Genomic DNA, 18,399 nt, shown 5'->3' on the forward strand with positions numbered 1-18,399 from the left:
AATATTCTGATGACTCTTCAGTTGTAGGGAGCAGTATAAAGGGCTGGTGGACAGATTTGTGTAGTGGGCTGGAAGGAATCACCTGCTGTCATGTCCGTGTTCCAAGGATGAGGCCATGTTGTCAGCAAGTAACTTATTTTAATGACTCACATTCACACTCAACATACATTCATGTGTCTTCATGCAGTCTTGCTCTACCCCGTTATATGGTATGGTAAGTTGACTACAAAACAGTACTGCCGCCTAGTGGTCAAACATGTAATAACATCCAATCATAACACTTTGCGTGGACAACACCAGGAGGAAGCTCCTCTGCCCCTCAGCATCCGTGGTAGGGATGTGGAGGAGGTGGAGAATTACAAATACCTGGGAGTCACCATCAACAACAGATTGAAGTGGAGGACCAACAGAACAGCTGTGTACAAGGAGGGCTGCAGCAGACTCTATTTCCTAAGGAAGCTGAGGTCCTTCAATGTGTGCAGCAAGATGCTGGTTATCTTTTACCAGTCTTTTGTGGTCAGCAGCCTTTTCTCTGCTGTGGTCTGCTGGAGGAACAGCATTACAGCCAGTGACGCCAACAGACTGAACAAACTGATCAGGAAGGCTGGCTCCATCATTGGCTGCAGGCAGGAAATATTTGAATTCCTCCCACTGTCCAAAGACATGCTGGTTAGGACAAGCTGGTTAGGTTAGCTGGTTGGTGATTCTAAATTGGCCTTAGGTGTGAGTGTGAATGGTTGTCTGTCTCTCTGTGTTAGCCCTGTGATAGACTGGAGAAATGTCCAGGGTGTACCCCGCCTCTCACCCGATGATAACTGGGATAGGCTCCAGCAGACCCCCATAACCCTTAACAGGAATAAGTGGTTACAGAAGATGAATGTATGAATGGTGGAGAGGAGGACTCAAAACAAATTGTTCTCTTCACCACACAACAGACAGACAATGGAGCACCGTCTCCAGAAGGCTCAGACAACTAATTTAATAACTAATTTAGTTTTTTGTTATATATTACATGCTGAACATGCTGAGTGCCTGTTCATTGCAAAAGTGAAATTTCCAAGTTTGGGATTAATAAAGTATCTAGCAGTGAAGGAGGCTAAACACCGATATGGCCAAAAGACTGGAGAAACTGATGCAACAGTCTGACTCAGGGACTACGCACCGGTGAGTGCCGACGCTTTTCTTGCTGATAAACTGAACAACTTTATTTCACGCTTTGAGTCGAGGAACCGACTGCCCGCTGCGCCCCCAACCGGAGAGGAGGACACACTCCTTGTGACGGAGCATGACATGGGGAGGGTTTTTAAAAGTGTAAATACCAGAAAAGCGGCTAGACCAGACGGGATTAGTGGACGTGTCCTCAAAACCTGCGCTGATCAGCTGGCGCCTCTGTTTACAGTGATATTCAACCTCTCACTCAGGCAGTATGTGATCCCAGCCTGCTTAAAGAAACCCATAATAGTCCCTGTCCCAAAGAAACCACACCCCAGCAGTTCCAACGACTTCAGGCCCATAGCCCTCACATTTGTATGTCTTGATCAGTCTCTCGAAGCATTTCATCACCTCCACACTGCTCACCACCCTGGATCCACTACAGTTTGCATACTGGCCGGACAGATCCACAGATGACACCAAAACCTTCCTCCTCCACAAGACCCTCTCCCATGTGGACACTGGTAAGGGAAACTATGTGAGAGTGCTGTTTGTTGACTACAGCTCAGCATTCAATACCTTAGTCCCCTCCAGACTGGCCTCTGAGTCAAAGGAACTGATAGTGAGGTGGAAAGAATGAACACCTTCAGATACCTGGGAGTGACCATCTCACAGGACCTGTCATGGACTTATCACCTGAACACCATGGTGAAGAAGGCCAGACAGCGTCTCTACCTCCTCAGATGCCTCAGAGACTTTAAGCTTCCACTCAAGGTGCTCAGGAACTTTGACACCTGCACCATCAAGAGCATCTTGTGTGGGAGCATCACCACCTGGATGGGAAATTGTACCAGACATGACTTTGTGGCCCTCAAAAGGGTGGTCCATTCAGCGGAGCGGACCATCAGAACCAGCCTCCACAACCTGTAGGACATTTGCACAAAACATTGCAGGTTAAGGGCCAAGAAGATCCTGGAACAGCCCAGTCACCCCGGACACTCTGTCTTCTCCCTACTTCCATCAGGGGGGCGTTCCTGCTGCCTGAGGACAAAGACTGAGAGGCTGAAGAAGAGCTTCTATCCACATGCCATCCGTCTGCTCAACTCTGAGCCTTAAACTGGACCTAATACCACTGCACCACTGCACTTTAGTCACATAGCTGTTTTCAATACTGTAAATATGTATATATACAAGCTACCCCTCAAAGTTTACATTTCAAGTTTACAGTCTATATTTTATCTATATCTATATTTTATTTTTCTCAGTTTTACATTTATGCTTATATTGTTTACCTTTTGTGCTATGTGCAATTATTACTGTTCTACTGTAGTAGTTTTTTACTACTGGCTGCAGGTACAAAAATACATTTCACTGTGCATAGTACTATGTATAACTGTAAATCTATCTATCTAGATAATTTGATCCAAGGTTAAATTGTGTGTACTTCGCCTCCTGTAGTGGGAATTAGTAATATTTTGTTTCCAGATTCACTTTCAAGAGGTAAAAACTCACTGTTGGTATTTTGGTTTCATCTGGTCCAAATGGAGAGTCGGTCTGGTTCTATTTTTACTAGAACCTTTCTAGAATATGTGTGCTTTGTGGTATTTTGCTATAAACCCTTGTTTTACTCACTTCTAGTCAAGGGGTTGCCAAATGAGTTCAAAATGATATCATTGCTATAAGGGTGTTTTCTACTATCTAATCTAGAAGACATTTTAAATTTTGTCTTTCAAGGCTAGTTTCACCTCCAGCACTCTAGGGACTCAGTGGTTAAATGTGTGCACTGTTTTTAAGATGACTTTCCTCTCAGTCTCAGCTGTACTTTAGATTTTGCACCAATAAGTATATGTGAAACTGCTAATAAACCACAAACCAACATGTAAGACAGGAAACGTCAAATACACTGAGCGCAGATTCGCTCTGCCATCGCTTTTAGCACCACCCACTGATGTTTAGGCTATTTCCACCACCTCTGTTTCTCTACAGTCACACAGGAAGAGGCCGCTTCTGATTTTACACTTCAGTCTGATGTTCAGTCAGTCAGCGGCAAGACAACATGGAGGTCAGAGCTTTCTACATCACACTGTGTGAGTACTGGCTTCTTTCCAGATTAAAACTTAATGATAAAGACTTTATTTACAATTAAAAAGCTCATGCATGTAAAAATCTTTGAACGTTATTTAGTGAGTGAACTTAAATTTAACACTTTTAACTTAAGTATTATTCATCACCAGCTACGACATTTAATAGTAAATATGTTGAACATCGTGAGCCGCTGTAGGAGACGACCAAACTTTTATTGATTTGTCTATTTTCTTTGCGTCTTCAGTGACTGTGATGATCCTGCTGTGTGCACGGGACCAGGAAGTTGGTGAGTAGTAATCATCATAGGAGTTCCTCTATTACTTTTCTACTTTAAAATGTTGTAGACGTTGTCCAGCAGTTCACAGGAGTAAATGTCTAAACTAAATTTCTCTGTTTTTCTTTGTCTCAGATGCAGCTTTTCTTCGTATCTCTCCAAACAGACTGCAGTTCTTTGAATATGAGTCGGTCACTTTTTACTGTGAGGGGGTCTTTTACTGTGATGTTGAACATCAATTGATTGGAGGGAAGCCCTTGTGTTGCACCACTAATGACAGAACATCAAGAGGACCTAGCTGCACCATTAAAACTCTTTATCGAGATGACACTGGAAAGTATTGGTGTGAGGAAGGAGGAGAGAGAAGAAACATCATCAACATCAATGTCACTTGTATGTTTGCAGTGAGGCAGCGATATTTTGTGATTATCTCAACGTGATTTCAAGATAAATTAAATATGATTGTGTTCTTCAGCTGGTTCTGTTATCCTGGAGAGTCCTGCTCGTCCTGTGATGGAGGGAGAAGATGTGACTCTGAGCTGCAGAACCAAAATATCTTCCTCCAACATCGCAGCTGATTTCTATCAAGATGGAGTCCGCAAGTGGAGAAGCTCCACAGGAAATCTGAGACTCAAAACAGTCTCCATGCTTGATCAAGGACTCTACAAATGTCACATCTTTGGAGTTGGAGAATCACCACAGAGCTTGCTGTCTGTTGGAGGTGAGACGCATAGTTTTTTTTTTTTTTTTTCAAAATAAGATTCAAAGTATTGATCTCATATGTCTTTACAAACAATCCCCATCTTAAGTTTCAACTTTTTGTATTGTTGATACAGGAGATCACGAAGACTCTAATCCTGCCTCCTCCTTCTCCGCAAGCACACCATGGATCATCATCTCCATCTTGTTGATGCTTCTCTACAATTCAGATTGTAAGTCAAATACAGTTTTTTATCTCCTTTTTGCTACACAGTTGTGAGCACGTTCTCGCTGTCCACTTGTAGTTTCTGAAAGAAAACTCTGCTCAAAATATATATGTAAACCTCCAAGATGGTGTCATTTAAGTGGTCGAGCGGTTCAGAATATTTCCTGGTAGAGGTGTAAGGGCAGAGATTGTAAGTCATATTTTGCTTAACACTAGAAGTCCCAGCATTTTTTGCTCTACCTATAAAACCCAGAGGGCAGCCGATCGGCTGGAAGGCTTTTAGCTAATATCCTAATCACCTGTGAACCCTCCTTTAGTTATGTAAACGAGGCGATCACTGGGGCACCACAGGAGGGGACATGCTGAGCCACTTCAAGGAAACTTGTGGGGAGGGGAGGGGGAGTGGGCCCAGAGAGTTTATGGGGGAGAGGGTGGCTGTTCACTTCTAACCTGGCAACACCTTGAGACAGAAACTGGTTCATCCCAAAGACAAAACACCTTGACATAAAATGGGGGAGGGGGGGAATCAGAGAGGAGCAGGATTGCTGGGGGTTTGGAGGCCAGAGTGTGTGGGGGAGGGAGGCACACCTGAGGGCTGTGAACTCATTTGCTCTGTCCAGGCTGCTAGTGACTGTCTGTCTTTCACCAGTTTCACCAGGTGGCAGCCTGGGCAGAACAAATGAGCTGAATCAAAATGTAATATACACTATATTACCAAAAGTATTCGCTCACCCATTCAAATGATCAGAATCAGGTGTTCTAATCACTTGGCCTGGCCCCAGGTGTATAAATTCAAGCACTCAGGCATGCAGACTGTGAAACAAGACATTTGTGAAAGAATGGGCCGCTCTCAGGAGCTCAGTGAATTCCAGCGTGGAACTGTCATAGGATGCCACTTGTGCAACAAATCCAGTCGTGAAATTTCCTCGCTCCTAAATATTCCACAGTCAACTGTCAGCTCTATTATAACAAAATGGAAGCGTTTGGGAAAAACAGCAACTCAGCCACGAAGTGGTAGGCCACGTAAAGTGACGGAGAGGGGTCAGCGGATGCTGAAGCGCATAGTGCAAAGAGGTCGCCGACTTTCTGCACAGTCAATTGCTACAGAGCTACAAACTTCATGTGACCTTCAGATTAGCCCAAGTACAGTACGCAGAGAGCTTCATGGAATGGGTTTCCATGGCCGAGCAGCTGCAGCCAAGCCACACATCACCAAGTGCAATGCAAGGCGTCGGATGCAATGGTGTAAAGCACGCCGCCACTGGCCTCTAGAGCAGTGGAGACGCGTTCTCTGGAGTGATGAATCACGCTTTTCCATCTGGCAATCTGATGGACGAGTCTGGGTTTGGAGGTTGCCAGGAGAACGGTACATTTCAGATTGCATTGTGCCAACTGTGAAATTTGGTGGAGGAGGAATTATGGTATGGGGTTGTTTTTCAGGAGCTGGGCTTGGCCCCTTAGTTCCAGTGAAAGGAACATTGAATGCTTCAGGATACCAAAACATTTTGGACAATTCCATGCTCCCAACCTTGTGGGAACAGTTTGGAGCGGGCCCCTTCCTCTTCCAACATGACTGTGCACCAGTGCACAAAGCAAGGTCCATAAAGACGTGGATGACAGAGTCTGGTGTGGATGAACTTGACTGGCCTGCACAGAGTCCTGACCTGAACCCGATAGAACACCTTTGGGATGAATTAGAGCGGAGACTGAGAGCCAGGCCTTCTCGACCAACATCAGTGTGTGACCTCACCAATGCGCTTTTGGAAGAATGGTCAAAAATTCCTATAAACACTCTCCTCAACCTTGTGGACAGTCTTCCCAGAAGAGTTGAAGCTGTAATAGCTGCAAAAGGTGGACCGACATCATATTGAATTCTATGAGTTAGGAATGGGATGGCACTTCAGTTCATAGAATGAGTAAAGGCAGGTGAGCGAATACTTTTGGTAATATAGTGTATGTAGAAGGATGTAGAAGTTATCAGGACCCTACAACACTGGGCTTCCAACATCCCCACCAGACACATAGGAAAAGTAAAAGAACAGAACCACATCAAAAAAGCACTCAAAATCTGTGGTTATCCCAACTGGGCCTTCATGATATTTACACATATTTACAAATAATAATAAAAAAAATGGAAGCTCAGGAAAACACAGGAAGCTCTGAAGACAACTCAAGATGGACCTCCTGGCCTTAGCCGTTGGCTCTCCATCTGCGTCGTATGGAGATGGAGGGGTGAAATGGAGACTTGTCCCCACCTGTTCTTCACACTACACTGTGCCATCTTTCGCCCGTCTCTGTCCGGTCAGTCCCCACCCGAGCTTACTGTTACTTACTGTTTATTTTTCCCTACTAGAGTTTTACTACAGCTTATTTTAATCCCACTCAAAGGAAGTTCACCGTTCATTATTTAATGTTCACCATTTTATTATTCAATCACTTTTTCTATAACTATTTGCAAACCACTGCTGTTGTTTGTCTGCAAACTGCTCTGCGTGCTTGCTGCTGCAGAAAACTCAAATTTCCCTGAGGGAGTCACCCCAAAGGGATCAATAAAGTTTTAAGTCTAAGTTCTAAGTCTAAGTCTCACTCACTTCCACTCTCTAACACTGTATCCTGATAATGCATTTTTTTAAATTATTATTTGTAAATATGTGTAAATATCATGAAGGCCCAGTTGGGATAACCACAGATTTTGAGTGCTTTTTTGATGTGGTTCTGTTCTTTTACTTTTCCTATGTCTCTGGTGGGGATGTTGGAAGCCCAGTGTTGTAGGGTCCTGATAACTTCTACATCCTTCTACATATATTACATTTTGATTCAGCTCATTTGTTCTGCCCAGGCTGCCACCTGGTGAAACTGGTGAAAGAAAGACAGTCACTAGCAGCCCGGACAGAGCAAATGAGTTCACAGCCCTCAGGTGTGCCTCCCTCCCCCACACACTCTGGCCTCCAAACCCCCAGCAATCCTGCTCCTCTCTGATTCCCCCCCTCCCCCATTTTATGTCAAGGTGTTTTGTCTTTGGGATGAACCAGTTTCTGTCTCAAGGGCTGCGTTCAGACTGCCAGCCAAAATCCGATTTTTAGCCCATTCAGATTTGAATCGGATCTCGATTTTGAAGTCTGAACAGTGACAGATCACATGAAATCCGATTTTTGCCAAACGGTTGCAAACCACATCCAGAGGTAGTTTCATATCGCATTCGTATCGGATATGGACAGATGCGTCTCAGTCTGAACAGCTCCCAACACTCAGATGGGTTTTGACTGTCCGTGACGTCACTTACGCGACGCCAGGCCAGAACCAATGCGCCAGACCGGGTGCCTATTTCCGTTGTGGAGGAGCCACGTTACGGCCACGGACAGTGATATTACAGCTATCACAATGGAGGAGGACTTTGAAAACAATTCGCCTTGGACAGAGGAAGAAACTGCATGCCCTATAAATCTTTACACTGACGTGACGTACATCCATGTGTTGTTTGTTGTTGTTTTGCTTGTCGCTGTCGCAATTATATGACGTCTGACAAATACACGTGCTGAATGACGCTTCCGCTCGTTGCTACAGCAACCTATCAGACCGGTGAAGAATGTGGCCCAGTCTGAACAGAACCATATCCGATTTGGACACTTGCTAAAGGCAGTGTGAACAGTCAGCCCTAAAAATCGGATATGAGAAGGAATCAGATTTGAATCAGATCCGTCTGCAGTCTGAACGCAGCCAAGGTGTTGCCAGGTTAGAAGTGAACACTGCTCTGTGTGCTTACCCCGTCCCCCATAAGCTCTCTGGGCCCACTCCCCCTCCCCTCCCCACAAGTTTCCTTGAAGTGGCTCAGCATGTCCCCTCCTGTGGTGCCCCAGTGATTGCCTCGTTTACATAACCAAAGGAGGGTTCACAGGTGATTTAGGATATTAGCTAAAAGCCTTCCAGCCGATCGGCTGCCCTCTGGGTTTTATAGGTAGAAAAGCCAAATGGCTGCTCTCTGGGACTTCTAGTGTTAATAAATTTCTGCAACAACTTCTTTTCTTTCTATAATCTACAACTTGCATGATATTTGTCTTCTGTGTCATGCGTTACAGGTTGCTAAGCGCTGACTTAAAAGAGGAGCTTCATGGTCTACGCGAAAACCAGGAAGTGACCTAGTTAGGGCCAGTATTGTTGTTGTTACTGTACAAGCTAAAACAACAACAACAACAAAATATCTTTTGACCTCAGGTCGGTTTTCTGTGTAACAAATTTAAAATAGTTTCTGTCCAAAAACAATCATGTGGAGTTTGGCAACGTGTGTATTTTCACCAGAGAGGTTTTGGTTTATTTTCATCAGACAGTTTAACCAACTTGTTCCATCAGCTTTGTCTGTTCACACAGTTGCTCACCAGATGAGCGCTGCTGCTGCTGTTCCTAAGCGGGCCGCGGTTAGCTGCGTATCTGACGTTGTGGCATTGCTTTTTTACGTTTGTGGTCAGCAACGAGACGAGTTTCTTGTGAGAGTTTCACTGATGAGAATAAAAGTCATTTCCTCCATATCAGAGCGTCTGTTTGAGTTTGTTTTGTGGCACAAAATGTCAGTGTTTTCTAATGTGTCTCATGGTAATTATAACTGAATTCTGTAGAGGACATACGCGGTGCCGACGAGCTGCTGCAAAAAAGCGCTGCAGAAAGTATTTAAGAAAGATTAAAAGAAGGCAGTGTCTCAAATTGCGTTATGCTGTCCTTACACATATACACTGCCTCACCAAAAAAAAAAGTCACCACCTGGATTTCACTAAGCAAATAGGTAGGAGCCTCCTATTGGATAATTACTGAATGGGTGATTATCTTTCAGCTGGCAACAAGTTATTTAACTCCAACTGATGCAATGAGTAGCTTCTCATTTCTTAAACAACCATGTCTAAAGACACATCCTGTGGTTGTGGAAAAGATGTTAGTCTGTTTAAGAAGGGTCAAATCATTGGCATGCATCAAGCAGAGAAAACACCTAAGGAGATTGTAGAAACTACTAAAACTGGGTTAAGAACTGTCCAACGCATTATTAAAAACTGGAAGGATAGTGGGGAACCATCAGGGTAAGAAGAGAGGCAGATGAAGTGATGCACCCATCATGCCTAGTGCCTACTGTACAAGCCTGTGGGGGCAGTGCTATGATCTGGGGTTGCTGCAGTTGCTCAGGTCTAGGTTCAGCAACATTATGTGCCCAAAGAATGAGGTCAGCTGACTACCTGGATGGAAATAAATCTTGTGACATTGCAGAGTCTTATCGAAACAATGCTACAGCGAATGCATACTGTAATCAAAGCTAAACTCGGTCCAACAAAATATTCGAGTGTGTGAGCTTTGTTTTTTGGTAGCGACTTTTTTTGGGGGGGGCCAGGCAGTGTATTTTGAGTTAGTAAAGACGGTAGCCAAGGAACAGACAGCACCAAAAAACTCTTACTTAAAGTGTATGTGTTTTTCTTTTCTTTAAGTACCATAATACTGCTGTCAGACAGAAGTCATCAGTACATCATTGGGTTATTTAGTCGTCTACCACAGGATGCGGCATGCTAGCATAAAGTTCCAATGTTTAATGAGTGAACGCTCTGACAGGACATTCAGAGATAGATCCAGTACTCTGAATTTTCGTCTGTTGACTTTCTTGGGTCATCAGTGGTTTGAAGATGCTCCAGTCTTGGTCAACGAAAAGCGAATATCAGGAACAGTCTGTCTAGTTTCGTCTTTTTGTCATTCCTTTAGCTTACTTCCTGTTTCATTCCTGTCGTTTTACTTCACCACAAAGACATTTAATTGTGTCTTGTCAACTCTTTTTCCTTGTCTGTGGTTTGCTTGCTCCTCCTTTACTAGTTTGGTTCTCTCATTACTCACATTTATCACGAATCTAACAAAAGACAGACATGCACGAGGCATGTTTGTCAAGTTGCCAAGTAATAATGTCCGTGATAAATTTAAAAAGGGTTTTCTTATCCTAAATCAGGAACACGTTAGTATCACAATATACTCATTGGTATTTTATTTATTAGATTGTATATTCATTCTAACAGATAACAACTCGAGTCAGCAGTCTGTTTACAGTCATATTAGCCTCATTGCTAATGACACAATTTCAAGTCCAGAGGTGCATCATGAGAAGAACCAGGTGAATGTTGGGGGTCCTTGGTGGGCACTCCTACTAGTAAATTAACAACCATCAACTCCTTTAGGATTCAAGGATTCAAGGATTCTTCATTGTCATTTCAACACGTTGGTACATGAGGTGGAACGAAATTAGTTTTTCTGGTCCCAATTCAAGCCATAGCAGAATAGTAAAAAGTATACATATAGAATAAAATTAGATAAGTATAGTACAAAAAAAAGAATAGCGAGAAGTGTATAAATATAGGCAGTAAAAAAAGTGTCAGCACTGTAATAAGTACTAACTGTAATGAATAACCCAGTAATATCCAGCAGTCCTGTACCATTGAGATAGTGTACAAGTGGAAGTTTAAAGTGACGCTGTGCAAAAAACAACTGCACTCTACAGATGTGTCTATGGGTGGCTGTTGGGGGCGGGGGGGGCAGAATCTTGATTGAAATGAACTGATATCGCTGCAGAATTTTCTTTGATTTTAATGTCAAGTAAAGCCTAAAACACTTCAAATACAATCTCAGGATAATATTAAAACTTTAGTGTAAATACCAGAGTGAAAGTATTCCTCCATGCAGACGCCACACCTTCATTTGAGTGCGTGACAGCGATGTGGTTAGAAAATAAAATCCAGGATGACTCAATCAGTCAAAGTAAATTCCTGCTTTTACCGCGTTGATTCGGTGCTGTTGCTGTCAAGTTGTAATTTTATCTGATCAAGTGACATCGCTCGGTAACGCAACATCATCTGAAATTCCAGAGGATGACGGCAAGTCGCGGCATTTACGGTCGAGCAGGTCAGATGAGGTCAGAAGAGGAAGAAACAAAAAATCCAGCACGAATTGAAAGTTTTTAAGAAGCCATTACACTTCAGACTTTTAAACTCCTAAAAGGGTAAGAATCTGTTCTTCTGACTTAAGAAAAGTGCCTCCCATCCGCCTTTTAATAAATTTGTCAAGTTTCTGAGATTAAATAAAGACGCAAAAGTAACTTTACACAGAAACAAACATCAGAAATTGGCGATCGCATGTTTATAAGAGTTCCTTAGGTCAGCGTCAGCGTTAAAATATAAAATATAATACCTGAGTTTCATCAGAAAACGAAGTCAGGACATTCAAGGACTGAAAAATAGTATGTAACGCATTTTCTCTTCTTCCCCTTCCTCTCGTCTCATCACACATTAAAGCTCAGATGGATCTGAAGGAGAAAACATGGAAATTAGGGGAGTATTTTTTACGAAATTGACACTAAAAATATACTTTTTGGAGCCATTCATTTTGGGATCATGTAAACTCTTAATTCAGTCTGACCTGGGTTGTATGCCAACAGTAGGACGCTAAATTCAAATTAACTGTATGAACTGAAAGCACACTATGCCTCTCATCAGTTCCTACATTAACTCCCTGCCTGCAGTATATATATATAAAAAAATGAAGAAAGTTCTAGTTCTGCTTTTTCAGATAGATGTCTGCAGTGAGGATTTCATCATTCATTTCACTGGACTTCCCAGGAATACATGTGACGGTGTGTCAGTGTGTAGTCATTTGAATTTCCTGAAATAGAAATGACTGTTTTTGTTACAGTATCGATCTCTGAGTGTGACACACCCATGGTCAAACACAACTGTCCCATCTCAACAACACGTATCAACTCTATTAACCCTTCATGGGGCGAGGAACCATATGTTAACTTTGCTACACATTTTAAATTGTGTCCCTGTGTCTCTCAGTGAGGTTTATAAGCATGTGGTTCTCACCCAGCCAATCAGAGAAGATCAAGGCAACGTTCTCAGGTCAAATGTGGTCTACAAGGTCCACCTCTGCATGAACGCTGAGTGTAGCAGCTTTATTAGGTACCATGAAGAAGAAGTGTCCTAATGTTGTCTAATGTGATGATGTGTATGTTACCTGAGTCAGCCTTAATGTCCTAATGGCCTAAAATAAAAAAAAGTTTACATTTGTTTACCACTTAAGGGCAAGGAACCTTAAAAAAGTTTTTGTATGCCCTACAATAACACTCTAGGGTATACTAAGTATTTCTATGAGTTAAACACAAAGTTTTCATTTCATCGTGTCTCCAGTTGCCGTCGTTGCGTCGCTGCTTGCCCTGTACCACACAACTGCTGCTTATTTTTTTCTGTGAAAGATGAAGTGGAGGCTCATGGCTGCTGGGCAGCTCTGAGAAAGTATAACCATTATTCTGTGAAGGTAAAGCACAGTGTGATCTAACTAAAATGAGGTCATAAAAAGTAACCGTGTGTTGAGTAAATAAATTGCATAGCCTGTAATGGGTGTGCCATTCACAAACGTTGATTATTTGAAAGCACAGTAAAAATATTACACTTTGGCAGTTTGTCTAGGAAAACCAGTGTCCAACAGTATTTGAATCATCATATTTAAAAAAAATACTGATTTTATCTGAACACATTTTAAGATTTCTGTCAGAGCCAAACTGATTTTGCAAAATGAATTTTTGTTTCTAAAGGAGTACCTGAAAGAAGAAGGAGGTCTGAGTCCATTCATTGTCATTGTCTTCCGTTCCAGCCTAGTAGGTGTCGATTATTAGAACTAAAGTCTGAAAAGGATCTCAGTTGTCCAGGTCAGGGTATATCCAAAACCCAGGATCACGTTAGGTCTGAAAAAATATAAAAAATTATTTTTATATTAATTTCTTTGTAGATGACAGAATTGTAAAAATGTGTATTTGCTGTTATAGTATATAGAGTTTGTTTTTGTCAAATAACAAATATGTACAGTCTGTCAGCACAATGTCTGGACAGTTCAAAATTATGTGACCCTCAGCCAGAAACTTTTTTTTTTAATGTGTGTTTATGTTTCATCAGTTGGCTGAAGCCTCAAACCAATGCTTTTAGAGTCCATGTAAACACATATGCTCACCTCAATCCAACTGCTTCATAAAAGTCCCTGAAAAAACGAAATTGTTCACTTCTATGCAGATGACAAAGTTTTACACATTTGTGTATGAATATCAATTTATATGTATTTGTCTTTATATATCAGCTGTTTATTTCAGCTTATTATTTACTGCTAACGTACAAAAAGGAAATAGAGATGTTGGCTTGTCCCAGCTTGTCTTATTTGTGTGGTGACAGACGTTGAATTTCAGCTGTGAACACAACCGTGACTCAGATCATAACTGAGATCTAATCTAAACGTACACAACAGACTGCGGGTTTCTCTCTGAGCCTGCATACATCTACATTCTCAACATGATCACCTGAGTATGTACTGTTCTGTAAAGTGTTTTACTACGTGAACGCATGCAGTAATATTAGCTACCAGATGACCAGATTCTCCTGAACTCCAAGGTCAAATCTATCAGTCAGTCGGATAATGGTGTCGTTATATCATACCAGAGAGGTCAAAAGTCTTCTCTCACTAACCTTTCCGCTGATGCTGTCCTGGTAACAACCACGGCCAAAGCAGCCCTCTTCATGGAGTTTGTGCCGCCTCTCTCCATCAGAAAGATGGAGGCCATGCGGTCCATCCACTATGACGGCTCCACTAAAAGCCTCCTCACCTTCAGCGAGAAGTTCTGGGAGAAAGACGGCATCCGAGGAGGAAAGAGCATCACAGACCGGCCTTCTCGGTTCATCTACTACCCCAGCCATAGCTTCCCGACTAATGACACCGTTGGTGTCCTCATGGCTTCCTACACCTGGTCTGATGACTCCCTCCTCTTCCATGGTGCGAGTGATGAAGATCTGAAAGAGGTTACTCTGAGAGATTTGGCCCTGATTCACGGTGAGCGGGTGAAGACCCTCTGCACGGGGGTGGTGGTGAAGAAGTGGAGCATGGATCCCTACAGCTTGGGCGCCTTCGCTCTGTTCACACCCTACCAACACTTAGATTACGCCAAGGAGCTCTTCAGGAACGAAGGCAGGGTGCACTTTGCTGGCAAACACACTGCCTTCCCTCACACCTGGATTGAGACTTCTATGAAGTCTGCAATCAGGGCTGCTACCAACATCAACAACATGGCGCACAAAGAGTTCAGGGCTCAACACCATGATGAACTCTAATGTCCTCGCTCTGAATTGTTGTAACATCAGTTTTATAGTTAACATGAAATGGTAGTAGGGCTAAATTGTAAATTGGAGTCTCTCAAGTGTGTCTTGGTCGACCTCAACCACCATAGTCCAGATTTGTTCATTTTGATCAAATATAATGTAGGTGTGGAGTCGGTATTGCTATTGCTATTCTATCCATTCATTCCTGCTGCTGCTACAAACAATGGATCTTTCAAGCATTTAGGTGTTCTCCCTTTTCCTTTTCTTTGGACCAGTAATCCGTGGCTCGTTGACTTGTGATTCATCAGGTTAGCTGCACTGTTTTGGCAAGGTTGCATTGTGTACTGTGTAAGCATCACATCCAATGTGTTTTTCCTTGATGTGTTTTTGTAATAGCTGATTATTTTTCCATTGTTTTCTCCATGTATTTCCCTCGGGATAAATAAAGTATCTATCTGTCTAGCTACTTAATCCCTCCAATGGGCATGTCTATTACTACAGCGAACTAAAGCACAAAAGTCTAGGAGATAATTGCTTGATTTGTAACTCCTCTTTTCATACTCCGGACTGAACAGGGAATAGCACTAGCATATTATAACAAAATATAAGTGAAATGAACAAGTTTCACGGCATATAATGTGTTATTTAGAGGCTGCGTTTCGGTGCCCCATTCACTCCCACTATGTGGCTATACGCAGATCTAAATATTGTCCGGATGACTCCAAATGACACCAAAGTTATATGGGTGAGTAAACGATCAGATTTTATGCCAGAAATAAGGGTTGTAAAAAAAAAAAAAAAAAAGTTGTTCCTCTTTAAGTAAATTGTTTGGGAGGATCGGTTTGTCTCCAGGTGAGGCGTATACTTCTGTGTCTACTTATAGTTCCTTCATTTTTCTATTTGTTATTTTCTTTTACACACTCAAAAAAAAAACTTCAAGCCCCTCTTTAACCTGCCTTGTTTAAATATTGTTAACTGAACATATATCAATTTTTAGATATACACATTTATATTTAATTTATGTAACATGAAAGCTGTCAGTTATATTTATTAACTCAAAATAAATTAGTTTAGCCATATTTTGCAACAACAGCAACATATCTGCTCCCTGGGAAAGTCATCTTTTTGGAAAGTATTCCTTTTTGAGCTTGTTCAGAATTTACCTCATTGTCAAATAACTTAGCTCACCAAAATATGTAAATTCAGCCGTGTTAAGGCTGCTTGATTCGAATTTAGCTAAAGTTATCACACTAGCTACAGCCTTGGGTCTTTTTTTGTTCAGTCATCAGCAGTTTTCCAGTGTTCATGCAATGAACTTCACCTTTAACAGCAAATGTAGACTACATGTCCACAGGGGACCTTGATTTAGTTTTTTCCAACCCTCTCAGCGACTTTATGTCTACAACAACAAGAGCAACTGCTCTCAACCTGTATCTCTGTTTATCTAACAGACATTAACTTTAAGCATAAGGTTAGTTTCTTTTTTTTCTTTTGTTTCCATCTCAGCAACTATTAACACTTACAAAAACTTCATCTTCCTTCGTTTAACACTTCTTAGACTCCACTGTCCAGACATCACATCAGCTGGAGGATCAGCTGATGGAGTTACACATCTAGTGTTACAAAACACTCTTATCTCCTGTCCTCTCCTTGCTTCCTCTTCTGTGCCTCACCAAGCCAGTGTCTAGCCTGTGAATGACCTTCTTCCTGTCTTTTCTTTTTTGACTTCCCATATTCCTTCTCTTTTGTCTGTTCTGGCTTAGTACATTCTGGTACACTTAACTTTCCTACAAATTCATATTTCTTTTCCCCTTTCTTCAAATGTTTAACATTCTTGTCATCTCTCTGTCTCATGAATTTTGCTGTTCTAGCTTTACAGCCTAAGTTATCCATCTTCTTATCTTCTTTGATCTGATATTATTTCGTCTTGGTTATAGCCAACCAGTTTGTATGTAGGTCACCCGAGCAACAGGTCCCATTTTGGTGAGCACCACCGCTGGTCATTGAGTTTGTTGTCACCGTTAGGTTGCCCCTCTCTGTGTCCTTCACCAAAAGACACCATAACCAAGCCAACTAACCTCCTTTTTACTTACTTTACAGTTGTTTTTGTTGTTTTTATATTTTTATTTTACTTCATTTTTTTTCAGAAACATTAGCAGATAATGGTGGTTGGACCCAAATGCAGGACAAAAAAAAAAACTGAAGGCGCTGCAGACGAGGCAGGAAATCTTAACTCGACGAAAAGAATTTCTCCCAAACGTTATTCATGACATGACCAGACATTACTATGGGAAGAAAACAATTAATCAAGACTATGGAGCAAAACTTGACAAGACCAATATGACACGTGACAAGAACAACACGACAAGACACAAGTACGACGTAACAAAGGGGAAGGCAGGGCTATGTATACACACAGGGGAGACACAGGAGAAACAAATCAAGACAGGACACAAGGAGAAACCAGTGACCTAATCAAAAGGGGAAAACACAGGGAGGGACACAAAACAGAAAATCAAGAACTTAACAAAATAAAACAGGAAACAGAAACCCAGGAAAACTAATCACAAAATTATGACAATATTTATTTCTAGGCCTTTCTCTCTCTTATCTTTAATGTCCTGAATGGAGTTATTTATTCCTGAAGTCTTTTAACACAGACTATGAAGTATTCCTAGTTGTCGTTCTGCTCAGTTAAATGTGGTCGCGTTATTTGATTATTCTTGTATTAAGTCCATAATATAGTGGCCCATATACTGACAGGTGTTAATTTAAACAAGAGCATCATCACCGCTTTATCTTACGCTTAACTTTTTAAACAGAACTAGCCTCTGCCTCTTTCAACAGGATTATTTCTCAGTATTTCACTTAAGTTATATTACTCAAGAGTCCAGTCACTCTTCCTCCTCCTGGTGGGTACCGTCCTCTTTACACAACAATTCGGTTGGAGGTCTTCCTGTAAGAGTCCCAGACTCCCCCGTGCACGGTGTCTGCTCCCAAAACCTGGACGAAAGAAATTCTTTTATCAAGAATGACAGAGTCACTGGAGTCTCGTTTAAAAGTTTTACTTGCAGCAAGGAGTTGACACATGCACTACAGCAAGTACATCGGTGCATCGGTGCCTTATCTGTGGGCCCTTCCCCCTAATATTTGATAAGAAGATGAGAGTAAATATTTTGTGCGACAGTTTTTTTTCCCAACACTATCTAAAGCCCCTCTGTGAATAAAGTTTGTCTTTAGTGCACTTCACTGAGCCGTTGTTTTAAAGTCATGAACAATGAAACTATTTATCTTCATCAACTCTAATAAAATTCTTGCCCACAGCCTCAGTTTATTTAAAGGCAAATAGTTTTCCACCAAATCTACAATATGCAGATGAAAGTGAGTTAGTGTGAACGCCAGACTGCACCTTGGTTTCACTTGCTTCCTTATTTCCTGCATGAATGATCATAAATAAAATATACTTGTGATTGCTCTTTTTTTTTTTTTTTTTTGGCAAGGTTCCCTCAAGATCACATTTTTGAAAGTGAAACCAAAGCCCAACCACTGGTCTTAAAAAAGGGAGTGCAGCAAAATTTCCAGGAGTGCGTAGAAGAAGTGAATAAGAGTGGGCGACGATTTCACATCCACTCAGTCCTCCTTCAGATTCTGGCTGCTTGAACGGTAGGCATCTTCCGGTTTATCTCTGATAACCTCCATTACAGCCACGCTGTTATTATGTCAGCATGAGGAATGATTTATTCTGCTTCTTAAATGTCATTCATCGTTCAATAGTATTTGGATGATGGATTAAACCAGTCTTAAATAGCATCTGC

At 41.8% G+C, this 18,399-nt stretch overlaps 1 protein-coding gene across 1 annotated transcript; it reads left to right on the top strand.

The window, feature by feature from the left end:
• Positions 1 to 1,108: 1,108 nt before the first annotated feature.
• LOC311492580 (L-amino-acid oxidase-like) lies at positions 1,109 to 14,786 on the top strand (the record flags this gene model as incomplete). Its single annotated transcript, XM_084550893.1, has 4 exons — positions 1,109 to 1,164; positions 12,635 to 12,761; positions 13,039 to 13,101; positions 13,850 to 14,786. 4 exons carry the CDS (start codon positions 1,109 to 1,111, stop codon positions 14,594 to 14,596), a joined length of 993 nt encoding a protein of 330 aa, XP_084407019.1. The 3' UTR covers positions 14,597 to 14,786.
• Positions 14,787 to 18,399: the final 3,613 nt, after the last annotated feature.

The sequence above is a fragment of the Chelon labrosus genome (assembly GCF_963514085.1).
Source record: "Chelon labrosus genome assembly, chromosome: 1".
Classification (NCBI taxonomy): Eukaryota; Metazoa; Chordata; class Actinopteri; order Mugiliformes; family Mugilidae; genus Chelon; species Chelon labrosus.